The 18,320-nt window shown below is 41.0% G+C and overlaps 1 protein-coding gene across 1 annotated transcript in view; it reads left to right on the top strand.

Moving 5' to 3' along the window:
* The window catches only part of LOC104097776 (uncharacterized), a 121,538-nt gene extending 106,750 nt beyond the window's left edge, over nucleotides 1-14,788 (top strand). Inside the window, exons 21-22 of the mRNA XM_070181437.1 lie at nucleotides 14,337-14,408; nucleotides 14,493-14,788. Of these exons, the coding sequence (XP_070037538.1) occupies nucleotides 14,337-14,408; nucleotides 14,493-14,651 (231 nt within the window). The 3' untranslated portion in view covers nucleotides 14,652-14,788. The remainder of the gene's footprint in view (nucleotides 1-14,336; nucleotides 14,409-14,492) is intronic.
* The last annotated feature ends 3,532 nt before the right edge of the window (nucleotides 14,789-18,320 follow it).

Here is an 18,320-nt window from a genome sequence, read left to right as displayed (position 1 = left end):
GGGTATGAAAAACAACTTGGGAAATTTGAAAGATTGAAGATGTAAAAGTGGTAAATGATAAAAGGCAGGGCTATTTATAGGTTAAAGCAATGGCGGTTCATTATCAGCGGTGGCCGACCACCGTCTGTCATGCATTAAATGCCTTGAAAAACTAAATCGATGGGACAGCTATCACGTGCGTTATGGTCGAGCCCAATGTAAACATCAGCTTATAATCCGATCGAGCCGTTGAAAAATCATATCGTTTCTCACCATATCTTTCTCGAGAAATGAAGGGACTATCTGTATACGGTCGAAATAGATTTCGGCATTCGTACGATTGATCGAGGTCAAAATATAATGGTTCGAAGTAAGACTTCGAGATGGGTTCCGAAGATGGTATAAACAAGCTTCGAGCCCGAGGTACCGATCAATGTCGAGCTCGATATCAATATCAAGCTCGAATCCAAGTCGAACTATGATGCAAAGTAAAGTTATCGAGCTTATGATTCAGAGACCGACCAACATTGACCCAGAATCAATTCAAGGATCCAAGTCAGAATCGGGCTCAAGTCAAGATCGAGAGCTCGAGTCAATATCGAGCTCATAGACAAGAGCCGTTGCAATCCCACTAGAGGAGAGAATCTTGGCATGAATTATGAAAAAACTGATTTAACATGGGTCTCCCACTATGTATTTTTAATTATATCTAAAGTAAGACCCCTCTACTATAAAGGGCATGGTTATTATTTCTGTAAGGACCAAGGTTTTACTTACATTGTAATTCAAGCACCATATTCTTCCATACTCAAAAAATATTCTTTTAAGCTTCATTAATTGATCCATTGTGCTGAGTCCTAAAAATCATTTTCTATCTTGTTTATATCGCATTCTTTACAATCCATATTCGATATTTCTATTTGTCCCTACGGTTTGTATCAAGTTATATCATATATCCTTAGAACTACGTACAAATTCAACTCTATCCGTTTTTCGGATAAACAAAATAAAAAGAGAAAGAAAAGCCATTCCATTTCGACAAAAGACCCACACCCAAGTTCCATAGCTTTTGGTTCGCTATCCCAATCATATTTTACCAAGAAGACACAGAATTATATAAGAGGAGGGACAAAATAAAAATAAGTACTAAGCCAAAATAACAACACTTATTTTTGTCGAAAACCACATAAAATTTTCAAGAAGTAGAGATCTTTATCTTGTATTTCATTGGTGCATATGAGAACTGAGAATCCAAAAGATACGTAGTAAAATTATCACAATTTCTTTCCCATGGATGCTCACATAAGTCATGAAATTTGCCAACAAATTTAACTGAAAACTTGCAAAATATATGAATATATAAATAAAGTAGAAGACAATATCAAATGCTCCAAATGTAACTGATACAAGCTTTTGCCTTCTTCGGTTATACTGTAACGTATATGCATTTAAAGTCTTGTAATAACAAAGAACTTAATGAAAAACATTTAAATATAGAAACTAAAAGAGTGTCGTTTGTATTTCAACAAATATTTTAAGGGGAAATTAAGAGGAAAATGTCAAAATATTGACAAAAAAGATAAATACCAAAGCTAGCTATAGAGAGGTGCCACATTACCTTGTGTATTCCTAACTTTATATATATATATATATATATATATATATATATATATATATATATAGATACTCGTAGCAAATTTTGACTAGTAGTCAAGGTTTAGACGAGGGTGGCCTTGGTTTTAATTAAAATTTAAAATGCCCGATCAATGTTAAATACTCCATCCGTTTCAATTTATGTGAACCTATTTTCTTTTTAGTCCGTGCCAAAAAGAATGACTTCTTTCCTTATTTGGAAACAATTTACCTTTATGCAATGATTTATAGCCACACAAAATATATGTGCCTCATTTTACACTACAAGTTTAAAAGTCTTCTCTCTTTTCTTAAACTCCGTGTCCAGTCAAATGAGTTCATATAAATTGAAACGGAGGGAGTATATAAGAGAAAACCTTCTTTTACCCACTTTACCCTTAATGAGTATAATATTTTCTTTTTCAAAACAAAGATATATTTCAATTTTCTTAAACTTTTTATTTTACTCACTTTACCCTTAATGAAAAGTTTTTATGACATAAGTTTCAAATATTTTATAGCCACATAAATTCATTTTCTTTTTAAACTCTATACTGAATCATACTATGTTGAAATAAATTGAAATGTTGGGAGCAGGAGATAAAGCATCACCAAGAAGAAGACATAATTAACTTAAAGAAGCGCTAGAAATTATCTTAAACAAATTAATGTGTCTCCACTTTATTAACTATTCACTCCATTTCAAACAGATCAGATATTTTTTTTTAGTCTGTTCCAAAATAAATGACATATTTTTAAATTTAGAAATAATTTAATTTTAAACTATTCATTTTATCCATTTTACCCTTAATGAGAAATTTTTATAACTACACAAATGTCATGACACCACAAAACTTTTACCCTTTAAACTTTTTAGACCACAAGTTTTAAAAATCTTCTTTTTTTACTTATGCCAAATCAAACTACCTCGTCTAAATTGAAACAGTTGAAACAGTTACAATACAAAGTTTTACAACAATAACTTTTACGATCTAGAAATAGTGATAATGTTTCTTGGATAGTCCATGCATGCAGAGTTAATATTCTCAAAAGAATTACTTGGCCTCTTATCTACAGACTACACGAGCCAAAAGATAAGCTATTGCAATATGACTCCACAACCATAGGAATTATTGACTAACTCAGCATCCGCCACAGCCGCCTCCACCGCCTCCACAGCCGCCTCCACCACCGCCACCGCCTCCACAGCCGCCTCCACCACCGCCACCGTCACCACCGCCTCCACAGCCGCCTCCCCCACCACCATCGCCACCGCAGCCGCCTCCCCCACCGTTATGCCCACCGCTGACCCAATGGCTCTTCTTGCGGCCGTTCGACGAGTCTCCGCAAGCAAAAATGACCATTGATATCATCAAAATAGACACAACCACCATTCCCACCATTATCATAAGACCCGAACCCTCAATTGCTGAGCCACCATCTCCCACACCATAGATTAATCGTGCCATATTTCTGTTTAGACTTTAATTAATTAATTCTCTGAAGAAACAATATCTCAACATGTATATATAGCCTTTAAGCGGCCTTTTGTGATTGGTTGTAAACTTTTCGTATGAGTTGACCATGTGTGGCTTCTAGCCATGTTCAACAGAGTTGCAAGTTTATCCAAAAGACCGACTTTGATTTGGTCATAGTTTTTATAAGTTGCTTGAGCTCTATGCTTCAACTACGAATATGATCTTTCTCCCGCGTTACATATTTAATTTCCTGGAAAGTAACTTTCAGACTTCGATTGCTGGTTTCTCTAGAAATAGTCTAATCGATCGATAGTGGGAAATTTGCTAGACTTTTCACTTTTCTTTTTGTATACGTCGAAATCGAGCTCGCCTACGACATGGTAGGTCAGGTTCGGTACATGGCAATAAAGGACTAAAGATCGACCCCAAGTCCCATCAAGCTAGAACCCGAGATTGGAATGCCCGCCTTCGAGAATATCGAGGCCGTGATCCCGAAATCGATCCTAGCCCCGAACGATCTCAAAGAAACATTGTTAGCATAATAGAAGACCGAAATATCCGTGACCGGTCGGATATTGCGGCAGGAATCTTGGCACGTATCAATGAGGAACTGGCAATCAGCAAATCAAGAGATTTTTTACCTTTTATAAAATTGTACCCAAAGTAGGACTCTTCTACTATATAAAAGGGGTCTGATAATTCATTTAGAACATGGTAACACACATTCTAAAGCAATAAATTATTATTTTTCTCTTTAAGTTGTTGTTCTTCTGTAGCGAGATACTGCTCAAAGTGCGTCTGGCTCGAGGGTGGCTAACCTTCCGAGATTGAAACTGTCCAATTCGTGTGGTTTGAATTTACTTTATCATTAATTATTTCAATTGCAACTTAATTTATCACTTTCTTTCAAGTTAATCCACGTATCCTTAAAAATACTTACAAATTTAATTGTTATCCGATTTTGAGGGTAAACAGTTTGGCGCCCACCGTGGGGCTAATGATAATAGTGGTTATTTGATACAAATTTCCGTAACATACACTACTTTACACTTATTCTTTAAAGTGTCTCTAATTTCAAGTTAAAGCTCGAAATGTCGAACTCTCAATCAATACCCCTACATGTTGACAATGAGTTCGGCCAACACAGTGAAAATAACAACATAGTGCCCAGTGACGAGGTACCACTCGTTGATCCCATCGAAATTCCGGTCGCGGACCCGATTGATGCTAATTCACATGTGGCTATCAACGCAAATCTGTCTACCGGTCCCGAGAATAGCATCCGTGGTAGAGCCCGATCGGCAACTCAAAATACACAAAAGATTGGAGGAGACGGGATCAATTTACGGATGATCTTCAAAATATTACAGGCTCAACAGGCGGCGATAGCTCAGTTACAGAACCGCGCACCGAGTAAAATTGAACCTCATCCGTCCCGGGAAGTCACCCGTAGGGATGAACTGGTCGCATAGTGGTCAAATGAAAACGAATTGGGGACTAACCCTGAGATCATAAAGATACTCGAAGAACTGACAAAACTGGTGGAATCAGGGGAGAAGAAAATTGAAGCTAATGATAAAAAGATAGAAATCTATAATTTCAGGGTCGACCAAATCCTAGGCGCGCCAGCGATATTGAAAGGACTGGATTCCAAAAAGTTCGTGCAAAAACCTTTTCCTCCGAGCGCGGCTCCAAAGCCGATCCCTAAGAAGTTTTGCATGCCCGAGATTGCTAAGTACAATTGAACGACCGACCCAAACGAGCATGTTACTTCCTACACATATTCCATCAAAAGGAACGACTTGGAGGATGCTGAGATCGAGTTTGTCTTGTTGAAAACGATCGGAGAGACCCTGTCAAAAGGAGCTATGATATGGTATTACAACTTACTTCATAATTCTATTGACTCATTTGCTATGCTTGCAGATTCTTTCATGAAAGCACATGCCAGGGCTATCAAGGTCGAGACTAGGAAGTAGGACCTTTTTAAAGTAAAAGAGAAGGATAATGAGATGCTTAGATAATTCGTGTAACGGTTTCAAATGAAACGGATGGACCTGCCACCGGTCGCTGATGATTGGGTCGTTCAGACTTTCACCCAAGGACTCAACATTCAGAGCTCGTTGGCTTCACAGTAGTTAAAACAAAACTTGGTGGAATATCCAGTTGTCACTTACGCCGATTTCCATAACAGGTATCAATCGAAGATCAGGGTCGATGATGATCAGCTTGGGGCCCCTTCCGGGTCTGTATATCCCATCAGAACCATCGATAGAGTCAAGTGAGACATCGATCGTGAACCGAGATCAAACAGGGATCGGTATCAGCCGTACAATAGGGACCGAAGAAGCAGTGGGTCCGGACGGAACTCTATGAGAAACGTAAGGAGAAGGGATCGAGGTCAGAGCAACTGGGGACTCATGAGCAAAAACATCTTCGACAGGCCTAAAGAAGTACCAAGATTATCGGAATACAAGTTTAACATCGATGTCGCCGCTATCGTATCTTCCATCAGGCGCATCAAAGATACCAAGTAGCCTAGATCTTTACAGTCCGATCCATCCCAAAGGGATCCCAACCTAATATCCAAATATCATAGAACTCATGGCCACAGAACAGAAGACTGCCGACAACTAAGGGAAGAGGTGGTCCGACTGTTCAACAACGGGCATCTCCACGAATTCCTGAGTGATCGGGCGAAGAACCACTTCAGGAACATGGATTCTAATAAATAGACCGAGTAGGAAGAGCCTCAGCATGTCATAAGCGTGATTATTGGTGGAGTCGATATTCCCTTGGGTCCGATGCTAAAGCGCACCAAAGTATCCATCATAAGGAAAAAACGGACTCGGTATTACGTACGGGAAGGAATCTTGTCTTTCAATGACGAAGATGATGAGGGGATAGTGTAGCCCCACAACGATGCACTGATAATATCGGTACTCATAAATAAATCTCGAATTAAGCGTGTGTTAATTGATCCAGGTAGCTCAGCCAACATCATCAGATCAAGGGTCGTAGAATAACTCAGCCTACAAGATCAGATCGTACCTGCGGCCTGAGTCCTGAACGGGTTCAACATGGCATGCGAGACCACTAAAGGGAAGATAACATTACCGGTTAACATCGCCGGAACCATACAGGAAGCCAAGTTCTATATAATAGAAGGGGATATGAGATACAACGCTTTGTTCGGGAGACCATGGATTCACAACATGAGGGCAATACCCTCGACAATGCACTAGGTGCTGAAAGTCCCAACACTCGGAGGAGTCAAAACAATTTATGGGGAACAACCAGCCATCAAGGAGATATTCGCGGTTGATGAGTTGATTCCGGCATCCACACTCTCAACATCGGAGGACCCGAGTTGGATGGTCAAAAGAGGGGCCAAATAGTAATCATCGACAGGATCGGAGGAACGAGGCAGATCTTTCGTAGTCCCCGACGATTCAGACACCATAAAATCAACGGTCGAGGAACTGGACCGATTGGTATTAACCAAACCCAGATCGAATGGTATACCTTGGTATCGGGTTAATCCCCGAGCTGAGGAAAAACCTCATCCAATTTCTTATAGCTAACAAAGATTGTTTTGCTTGGCCCCACCTTGATATGATAGGGATCTCGCCGGAGATAACCACTCACAAGATAAGCCTGGACTCGAAGTTCCACCCGGTCAAGCAAAAGAGGAGACCTTAGTCCGAGGTCAAACATGCTTTCATCAAGGACGAGGTATCTAAAAAAAGGAATGTAGTGGTAGTCCCTAAAAAAAGGAATAAATTAAGAATATGTGTAGAATATAAGAATTTGAATAAGGCATATCCCAAGGACTCCTTCCCTCTGCTCAACATCGATCGCATGATTGATGCCACAGTTAGCCACGAGATCCTCAGTTTTCTCAATGCCTACTACGGGTACAACCAAATACGGATGAACCAGGACAATCAAGAAAAAACCTCCTTCATCACAAAGTACGGTATGTACTGCTATAACGTAATGTCGTTCGAATTAAAAAACGCCGGTGCCACTTACCAATACCTAGTAAATCAGATGTTCGGGGAACAAATAGGAAAATCAATGGAGGTTTATATTGATGATATGTTGGTTAAGTCCCTGCGAGAAGAGGACCATTTAAAACATTTGAAGAAAACCTTCAACATACTGAAGAAATACAATATGAAACTGAACCCGGAGAAGTGTGCGTTCGGAGTTGGATCAGGTAAATTCCTTGGATTCATGGTATCCAACGATGGAATCGAGATCAACCCTGACAAGATCAAATCCATTGAAGATATCACGGTTGTGGACAACGTGAAGGCCATGCAAAGATTAATTGGATGCATAGCCGCCCTGGGGCGATTCATCTCGAGGTTCTCCGATAAGAGCCATCGATTCTTCTCACTATTGAAGAAGAAGAATAACTTCTCATAGACCCTGGAGTGCCAACAGGCCTTGGAGGAACTCAAGCGGTATCTATCGAGCCCGTAGCTGCTTCACACGCCGAAGACAGAAGAATAACTATACCTGTACTTGACTGTATCGGAGATAGCGGTAAGTGGAGTCCTGGTCCGGGAAGAGCAAGGTATGCAATTTTCTATTTAGTATGTTAGCAGGACTCTAGGTAAGGCCAAAACTAGGTACCCTCACCTAGAACAATTGGCGCCCGCTTTGCTAAGCGCCTCGAGGAAGCTAAAATCATATTTTCAATGTCATCTTATATGTGTCGTGACTGCTTACCCATTGGGAAATATAATGCATAAACCCGAGCTCTCGGGACGATTGGCTAAATAGATCATGGAAATCAGCAGGTACGATATTGAATCTCGACGTCGAATCGCCATTATATCTCAAATTTTAGCAGACTCTGTGGCAGATTTTACGCCGGCCCTAATATCGGAAGTCGAAAGAGAGTTGTTGGTAAACTTGGGGACTTCTTCGGGGATATAGACCCTCTTTACGGATGGTGCCTCAAATGCAAAAAGGTTAGTACTTGGCATCGTATTGAGCCGCCAACAGGAAATGTAGTAAGATAATCTATTAGGACTGCAAAATTGAATAACAACGAGGCCGAATATGAGGCCATGATTGCAGGTCTCGAACTAGCCAAAAGCTTGGGGACGGAGGTAATCGAAGCTAAGTGAGATTACCTCCTTGTGGTGAACCAAGTTAATGGGATGTTCGAGGTTAGAGAGGAACGAATGCAAAGGTACATGGATAAGTTACAGGTAACATTATATCGATTCAAGGAGGGGACTCTACAACACGTACCTCATGATCAAAATAGTGAGGCCGATACCCTTGCTAACCTAAGGTCGGCGGTCGAGGACGATGCGTTCAACTCGGGGGCAGTCGTACAACTCATGAGATCGGTAGTGGAAGAAGGCCACGCCGAGAAAGACTCAATGAGCCTGACTTGGGACTGGAGAAACAAATATATAGAATATCTAAAGACCAAAAAACCGCCCTCGGATCTAAAAGAATTGAGGTCCCTACATACGAAGGCAGCCCGATTTAGCTTGTCCAAAGACGAAACCTTGTTCAGTAGAACATTCGATGGCCTACTCGCGATATGTCTAGGACAAAGAGATACCAAGTATGTTCTGAGGAAAATACACGAAGGCACCTGCAGAAATCATTCAGGCGCTGAATCATTGGTTCGAAAGGTAATTAGAGGCGGCTACAACTGGATCGACATGGAAAAGGACGCGAAGGAGTTCATACAAAAATGTGATGAATGTCAAAGACATGCTCAGATGATTCATCAACCCGGGCAGCTGATGCATTCAGTTTTGTCACCATGGCCGTTCATGAAGTGGGGAATAGACATCGCTGGCCCCCTTCCATGGGCTCCCAGTAAGGCTCAATTTATATTATTTATGACTGACTATTTTTCTAAATGTTTGAAAGCCCAAGCATACGAGAAGGTCAGGGAAAGGAAAGTCATCAATTTCATCTGGGACCACATCATATGCCGGTTTGGAATGTCGGCCGAGATCGTGTGCGACAACGAGAAACAATTCATCGGCAGCAAAGAAAGCAAGTTTCTCGAAGACCATAAGATCAAAAGGATCCTATCAACACCCTACCACCCTAGTGGAAACGGACAAGCAGAATCGACCAACAAAACCATACTCAAAAACCTCAAAAAGAGGTTAACTGACGCCAAAGGAAAATGGAAGGAAATCCTGCCTGAAGTCCTATGGGCATACTATACGACCTCGAAGTCCAGTACCGAGGCCACCCCGTTCTCGCTGGTTTACGGCGCCCAAGCTCTAATACTGGTTGAAGTCGGAGAACCAAGTCTCAGGTTCCAATATGCAACCAAGGAATCAAACGACGAGGCCATGAACACGAACATGGAGCTATTAGATGAAAGGCGCGAAGCCTCCCTTGTCCGATTAGCCGCCCAAAAACAGCGGATCGAGAGGTATTATAATCGAAGGGCCAACCTTCGACACTTCAATGTCGGGGACTTAGTGTTAAGGAAGGTCACACTAAGCACCTAAAACCTGAACAAAGGGAAGCTGGGGCCGATCTGGGAAGGGCCATATCAAATTATCGAGATCACCGAAAAGTGATCATACAAACTCGGAGCAATGAACGGTGAACAACTACCGAACAACTGGAACATAACTCACTTGAGGCAATACTACTGCTAAAGTACAACTCTATTCATTCCTTTTAATTATTTGCATTTCGAACTAACACTTGCAGGCAACCATCAAAGAACGATACAATTTTTAGGCCTGAAAGCCCGCGCTGCACTTTTTTTTCCTTGAACTGGTTTTGTCCCAAATGGGTTTTCCGGTAAGGTTTTTAACGAGGAAACAGTAAATCATGCTAACTTAGAATCAAAAGCCGGTTACGAACTAGTATCGAAGATCACGACAACAGTATTTGAGTCCTCTCTATGATCGGCCCCGAACACTGGGGGCATTACCCTAGGATAACGACTTTAGCAAGGAAAGACACTTTACGATTGAATGGTCTCGGTTTGATCGATAGGATTTACTGTGAGGGCCAAACGGTCAAATGAACCGTTCCCACATAGATTGCTAGAACCCTGACATAAAGTTTGTACACATGTGTAATCGTATATATTACGCACAGAAATAAAAGAAAGTCTTTACCTTGCGGATAAACATCTTGTCCCTGAAAAAATTTCTTTTCTTTTTGAATTTCTTACATTTGATCCCCTAAAGGTATCGAACCCAAGGGCCGCCTTTATTCGAGTTCAAATGATCACTCCCACTAGGGGACTGCCATGCGGAAACAAACTCGGACAGCCCGGGGGCACAAGACCTATTAGGCAGCGCCTGAACCTTAAAGGCTATGGCCATCCCCATTCAGGGACTATTATCTTAGGCAAGTCCGGATAACTCGAGGTGACAAGTCCACTTGGAAACACCCAAACTAAACGGCTACAGTCATATTAAAACGGCTCAAAGACGTCCGAGACGCGTAACCAAAAAACAAGGCCTTGAAAAATTTCTTAACCGGTTCTAAAGGCTACACTCGACAAACTCTAATCTAAAAAATTATAAGTACTTTAGGGAAAGGTTCTGGTCATACAGAACCCCTAAGATGCCTTAAACAAAATAATATCGAAGGCAAGGCTTGTTCGAACCTCCGAACATGATTTAATTATTTCATGCTTAGGCATTTCGATCTTTGCAAACATAAAGAATAAAGAAAAGGAAAACAAAACTCAGAAATTGTCGAAGGGAAAAGGAAGTCTAGTATTATATATACATATAGTCTTTACAAAGGCCAAACGACCTTGACAAAAAAGTACAAAAGTACAAAAATACAAAAACCAAAGAAAATTGTACAAGGCACATAAACGGCCTGGTCTTCTCCGGAGCTCTCCTCATCGCTAGGGTCTTCGAAGTCTCCTCCACCCTCGGATCCGCTCGAATCCTCGGAGCCTTCTTCATCCTCGGGATAAGCCAACTTCTTGGCCTGGGATTTGAGCCCTTTAGCACTCTCGATTTCGGTCGACAAGTCGAAACCCCGAGCATGAATCTCCTCAAGGGCCTCCCTTCGGGATTTTATCGATGATATCCTTCATTCAATCCTGGGCCGCCTTGGCATTGGCCTTATATTGGGCCACCATCTCATCGGCATCGGCTTTAATGACCAAGACCACCGACTTGGCCATTTTAAGCTCCTTGGTAAGATTTTCTCGATCAGAGACGGACACACTTAGTTAAGACTGGAGCTCCTCAACCCTTTTGGCCTGCATCTCAGCCTTTTCCTTTGTTTCTCGAAGTTGGGTCTCAGCTGAAGTTAGCTGCGCCCGAGCAATCTCCTTTTCTGAGGTCAGACGGTCAATCCTACCTCTCCATTCATCGGTTTCGGCCTTGATAACATCTATCTCAGCTTGAAGTTGGTCGATCCGATCAATTTTCTATTGGACCTGCGGATTATGACCATTAGTCACCGAGTCTAGGTCATCGACACTAACCTCAAACATTTTTACATGATTGACCAGGTCGGCATGCTGCTTCTGATCCATCTCCAGCTCGTCTCGGAGGTTCTTAGCCTCCCCTTCATGCTACTCACTGAGAAATTTGTAAGTATCTCTCTTATCAGTGAGCCCTCGGACCTCTGCTTCAAGTTGGTTCAGCTCGTCCCGATATCGAAGAAATGTTTTATGATGGAGCACCGAGGCCTGCAGACACAAAGAAAAATGTTAGGACCATCTAAAAATTAGTCTAAGTACAAATTACAGTCATCAAGAGATATTTGAAGTTACCCGGCTTAGCGCTTGTTATGCTTCATTGAACATGCATGGCGCGTCTACCTCGGCCATCTTAGCTTGGTCTTCCTCAGTCACCAGACACCAAAGGTAGCTAGCCACCCCTACGGGGGCAGAGAGGACCCAGGCATCCTCCGGAATGGAGATGACGATCGATCGCTTCCGGTCAGGATCCACACTCGGAGCTGGGAATCGGTTGATCAGTTTTGGGCTTGAGGAAGGCCCGCTTGTTCCCGAAGATGGACTTTTATTTGGCACCTCCAAGTCACCCAACCCTGTGACATCCTCCGTGGCGGTAGAATCCACGCCATCAAAAACACCGCAGAAGGGGTCTTCTGCTCTGTGGGCCCCCTCGATGGGATGTTCCTTTACCGTCTGAGCCTCGTTATACATAGACTCGGTGAACGAGGGCAACCCGGTGATGTCTATAACACCATGTACTTCCTTTGGGGCATTGCCCACATCCCAAGAAGCTTCGGCCACGACCTGCTCGTCGGCCTCCCTAACTTGAGGAAAATCGGCCTCGCCTCTCTCTGGTTTGGAGGCCCCTTGCTCTTCGGGTTGCGATGACATGCGGGCCATTAGATCGAAGGCTTCACCTTAGTCTTTTGATTCGTCCCTCAACCGATAGGGTGAATCCGAAGATAGTGCTCGAGCGCTTGTGCTTTCTTTCGATTTGCGCACCAACCTTCTCCTTAGTTTCTTCTTCTCCGAGCTCGGAGAACTCGGAGTTCTCTTTCTTTTCTTCTCACCACCCTGTCTCAGAGCAGGGGAATCGGCGGGGAAGTTCTCACCACGGGATGAAGGCCTCAATGTGACATCCTTGGATAAACCTGCAAAAGGAAATGAAACAAGTGAGATCTTAATGACACAAGAGGAACCCAAATATTACTTACTCGGGAAAGGAATCTCACCATGAGAACGGGCCTCCCACCGAACCTTCGAAAGTTTGTGCCATGATCTCTTGGAATATGGCCTTTGTAACACAATGCCCTCGACCCACTCCTTGAGTCGAGGGAATGCATTCGGGACCTGAGCGATAGCTGCACCACCTCAAAGCACCAATAAGAAGGAAGGAAACAAAACGTAAAATAAGATTTTGAAAACAAAATTTTATTTACGTGATATATTCCACTTCTCGGAGAACGGCGTACGCTTGGCTGGGATCAAGTCTGAGGTCCTCACTAGGATGAAACGGCCTAGCCAGCCTTGATCCTGATCATCATCAATACTCGAGAACGGGGCTTTACTGGCCCGACGCGCGAGCTTTATCAGCCCACCCCCCCGAAAGATTCGGGTACTGCATAGGCGCATGAGGTGGTCGACGGTGAACGAGCATCCATCGATCTTGCTCATGAAGAATCGAAGAAGGATCATGATCCTCCAGAATGAGGGGTGAATTTGACCGAGACATAAGTGTAAACACGAATGAGGGATGAATTCTGTAGAAGTCGATGATGACCTAATCCAATGGGCCCAGTGTAAAGTGATAAGTGTAAACACTTAAGTATCCCTTGATGTGGTCCGGGAACCACCACGTACTTCTCAACCCAATTGCAATTCTTTTTGACCATAGGAAGGACTTCTTCAGTGATCGAGCATATGTATCTCGAGACCTCCTCACATCGGCCTTGTACGGGGGAAGGTTTTTCAACCTTGAAATCGGCGGTTACCGAGCAACCTCCAGGGACAAAGATTTTCAATGTGGGTTCCGCTACTGGTTCCTCGACAGCAGTACGCGAAACGGTCTCCTGAGTAGCCGGCTGAGAGGTAGAGGGAATTTCTTTTTGGTGAACGGTTTTTGAAGTCTTCGCCATTTCTTTAAAAATGGAGGAAAAATAGGAAAAAGAGGAAAAAGAGGAAGTTAAAGGGGTACACTTGATGTCTTGAGATGGAAATGAACAAGGGTTCTCACAAAGGATCTCAAATAACCAAAGTATAACTGTTAGAAAGTATTGAAATTTTAAAGGTACGAGGGTAGAAGGTCTGAATGTACGGTTCGAATTAACAAAGAAAGATGTATTTATAGTATTTCAGTGACGGTTCACATCTAGTAATGGTCGACCGGTGGCTGACATGCATTTAAGGCGATTAAGACTTGACTGGCGAGACGTTTCATTTGTTTTGTCGTTTCTGTCGCGGGGTATCGAAGTAAGAGCCGGAAGCTCATGTCGTTTCTCGTCGTCTACTCTCCGAAAAATGAGGGGACTATCTGTAAACGGTCGATATCGAGCTCGCCTACGACATGGTAGGTCAGATTCAGAACATGGAAATAAAGGACTGAAGATCGACCCTAAGTCCCACCAGGCTAGAACCCGGAGTTGGAATATTTGTTGCAATCTGCCGTGGATTTTGGGACAAAATGGGACAGGTTGGTTTATCTAGTGACCATCTCAAATTTGAGCTATTCAACTACACTAATTATTTTACCTTTTTCTTTTCCCTTTAAGTCAATGGCGTTTTGTTCTTTTTTCTTATGCTAGATCATACTGAAATTCTTAGAAGGAAGAAAAGAGAACCGAGTGTGGTATAGTGGTTTTTACCATGCTCTTGGGGTAAGTGGAGCTAAATTTCAGTATGTATAATGTAATATTTATGCAAATATTTCTTGATGATATTCAGCATGGTTCAATTTACAGATTCTGGATGACATATTTGCTTCTCAAATGCAAAGATTGCAAGGAAATGCTCTACAAGAGAAGGATATTGAGCCCCCTCGTTCAATTGTTGAAGCTCGAGCTATACTCTTTAGAGTCACCAGTAACTGTCCAGATTCCTCCAACTACTTGTATTTTTAGGAATACAACTGATTTGGTCATTCATATGCTCTTCCTATACTTGTATTTGTGTTTTACTATTTCTTCCTGTTCATATATTCTTTTGTACGTAAAACATACAATTCTTTGTAAGTTGTCAATCAATAAGAATAAGGCCATCCTCGAACAAAATACTTGTCTCATCAAAATTCCAGTTATTTCGAGTCATTAACTCATCTCAGAAGTTTTGGTGTGCAATGCTGGAAAGAAGCAAAATTTTGAGTCAATTGCGGACGCTTCTTTGATGCAGTGACTCCATATGAGAAAGAATCTTTGATTGCCCATACATCTTTTTGTTTTAACAAGTATAAATAGAATCTTTAAGCAACAAGTCAAGTTATATACATCTTTTTGTTTTAATAAAAATAGAGTGTTTGAAGGATCTAGAGATTTGATTGAATAACTACGATTTAATGCAGAAAATAATTAAACTTTCTTGTCTTACCATGAGTTTAGACAGGAAAGTATGAGAATGGCAGAATGTCCCCACTAAAAACATAGCTGCGAGAACTAAACTCAAACGTTTCCCAAATAAAAAGTAAGTCGATACACAGAAAGTAAAGTGCAATTCATAGCCTTTTAATGACAGAAGACACAAACACAACAATTAAGTGAAAGATAAGCAAGTGAACCGAGTAAATAGTGGTTTTATCCCCCCCCCCCCCCCCCCCCCCGCCCATATATATGTCCTCCCTTGAGATGTTTAACATCCACCTCCACCCGCAAAGCTTTATGAGCAGTGTGAGACTTGTGCTTGTCCTCACCGGACTCTCCACAATTGAAGATGACTATAGACATTACTGCTAGAGACGCAACAATCATGCCAAACATCACCCGAAGCCTGTAACCACCATCAACAACGTTGTATTGAGCTACCGTATTTTATTATTTACTTTTGCTTCTCTTGACTCTTGAGAATTATAAGCAAATCATGAGCCGTAGGATAACATGTAAATATACTTGAATTACAATTTCATCATTTAAGAAATTTAACTCAAAGTAATAATATCAAGAAAATAGACAAGAATGTAGGAAGCAAGAGATGATAGATTCTTATTTCTTCCATGTATTCATGTGTGTATAATGTGATGTCCAAACCCTCTATTTATATGATGATATTTAGGTAATTATACAAAGGGATTCCATGAACATGGTATTAACTATTGAGATCATGAAGGAAGATCATGGAGTAGGTTATGGATGTGTAGGAGTTACAATCATAATGGTAAGAAGTAGTGGGAGGTTAATGTAGAAGAGTAGTGGGAGTAACTTCTTTAGGAGTTATAGACATCCACTACATAATATAATATTTCATAACACTCCCCCATGGATGCCTATAGATAATGTGCACGTTAAAACCTTACTAAGAAAAAATCTTAGTGAAGGAAAGAGAGTACACATATATGTAATACGCATTGTTTGTTGTCTCGTTAAAAACTTGCTAGGAAAGCCCAGTGGGATAAAATCTCAGCTAAGGAAAAAAGAGTGCAGCGCGTATCTTACCCCCTGATGAAAACATCACTTTACTTTTCGGAAATGACGCATTCCAATCCCGTATACCAACTTCTCAAATGTTTAGATCGGTAATGATTCATTGAACAGATCCGCCAAATTATCAATCAAATAAATTTGTTGACCATCTGTATCATCAATCTGTCGAAGATCATGTTTGAAAAAGAACTTTGGTGAAATATGCTTTATTTTGTCGCTTTCAATGTATCCTTCTTCCAATTGAGATAAGCAAGCAGCATTGTCTTCAATATTATTGAAATCTTCTTTTTCAAAGAAAAATCACACATTCATTGTGTGTTGAGGTACTTGCTTTATTAGTTGTTAGTATCTTGGCATGACTTGAATAAGTATCAATAATTGATTGTCTTGTCGAATATCATAATATAGTAGTACCCTCACGTGCAAATAGATTATTAGAAGAACGATCTTCAAGAAATGTCTGTATTTGCAAAACCAACAAAATCTTGACATTATTTGTTAGAATAAACAAATCTATATCAAGGATTCCTTTTGCAATATAACACTAATCATATTTCACTATCTCCACATATGAGTAAAATTATATTTTGCAAGCATATTATTATACTCATGGTTTTAGCAAGATACATTAGTGTACCAATTGCACTAGATACAAAAATAAAACATGTACGCCATGATTGCTTTAATCCACATAAGGATTTGCCGAAACTTTATTTAATATATTTCTTGGAAACCTTGATATGTTTCAGAATAGTTTAAATCCTTCAATGATTTTTATATACGCATATCAAATTTTTCAGGTATTGCCAGACTAAAATCTGAAAGCAACTATGTCCACCATAAGAGAACATGTTTCCATATAATCAATGCTAGGATATTTACAAAATATCTTGTGTCATCCCACTGGCTTTATACTTTTAGGTATTGGGACTATCAGTCCAAAACTTCACGTTTTTCAAGTGAAGTCAATCTTGATTGCATATTTTTTATTGACCAATCATTTATTTGTCAATATTCTATGACAGATTTGAGCTCAAGATCCTCGTACATATTAATAAAATTGAGCGCTACATTATATCAACAATATCGTCGACGATCATGTCACGACCCAAAATCCTATCCTGTCATGATAGCGCATATCGTGGTATTAGGCAAGTCGACAATCTCAATAAACTACAATTTCCTTTAAGTTTGAAAACATAATGTGTAAATTTAATAGAAAAACTCCACACATATTGATATAAAATACACTCCCAAAACCCGGTGTCACTGAGTACATGAGCATCTAAATGATAACATAGTCTGACTGATAAAACACTGTCTAGAAAATATAGAACAGTACAATCAACTGAAAGGAAATAGAGACAAGGTCTGCGAAACACTGACATCTACCTCGGAATCTCTGGAAAATCAATTGCACGAAAAAATCAACACCCACTGTATCCGAAAATACCTGGATTTGCACACGAAGTACAGGGTGTAGTATGAGTACAACCAACTCAGCAAGTAACATTACTAAATAAAGAACTGAAAGTAGTGACGGGCTTCATAACTAAGTCCAATTACAGTAATTTCCAACATAAGAAAGTATGCATGCTTTCAAGTTCAACATTTAAGGCCAAAATAGTAATTTCATGTCAAGTTCAACTGAAACATAGATAATATCTCTCAAAAATTTCTAAATCAGTAATATATGACAATTGTAGAACAACAATAATGAAATCAATGCACTCTCTCATAGCAACAGTCACTCAGTCCTTCCACTCGCTCAACACTCAACACTTGCACTCAGTAGGTACCTGCGCTCACTGGGGATGTGTACAGACTCCATAGGGGCTCCTTCAGCCCAAGCGCTATAATTCGCACGGACAACTCGCGTGCTGCACGGACAACTCACGTGCTAGTATAATATCTAGATCTACACGGACAACTCACGTACTGCACGAAAAACCTATGTGCCATAGTATACATATCTGGATCCGCACAGACAACTCACGTGTTGCACGGACAGCTCACGTGCCATAGTATATATATCTGGATCCGCACAGATAACTCACGTGTTTCACGGACAACTCACGTGCCATAGTATAAATATCTCACAATCAGGCCCTCGACCTCACTCAGTCATCAATCTCTCCAGTCTCTCGGGCTCTCAGTAAT

This window comes from Nicotiana tomentosiformis, chromosome 7, assembly GCF_000390325.3.
Source record: "Nicotiana tomentosiformis chromosome 7, ASM39032v3, whole genome shotgun sequence".
Lineage (NCBI taxonomy): Eukaryota > Viridiplantae > Streptophyta > Magnoliopsida > Solanales > Solanaceae > Nicotiana > Nicotiana tomentosiformis.
The sequence above is the reverse complement of the archived record's forward strand: the minus strand, read 5'-3'. Positions and strand labels throughout refer to the sequence as shown.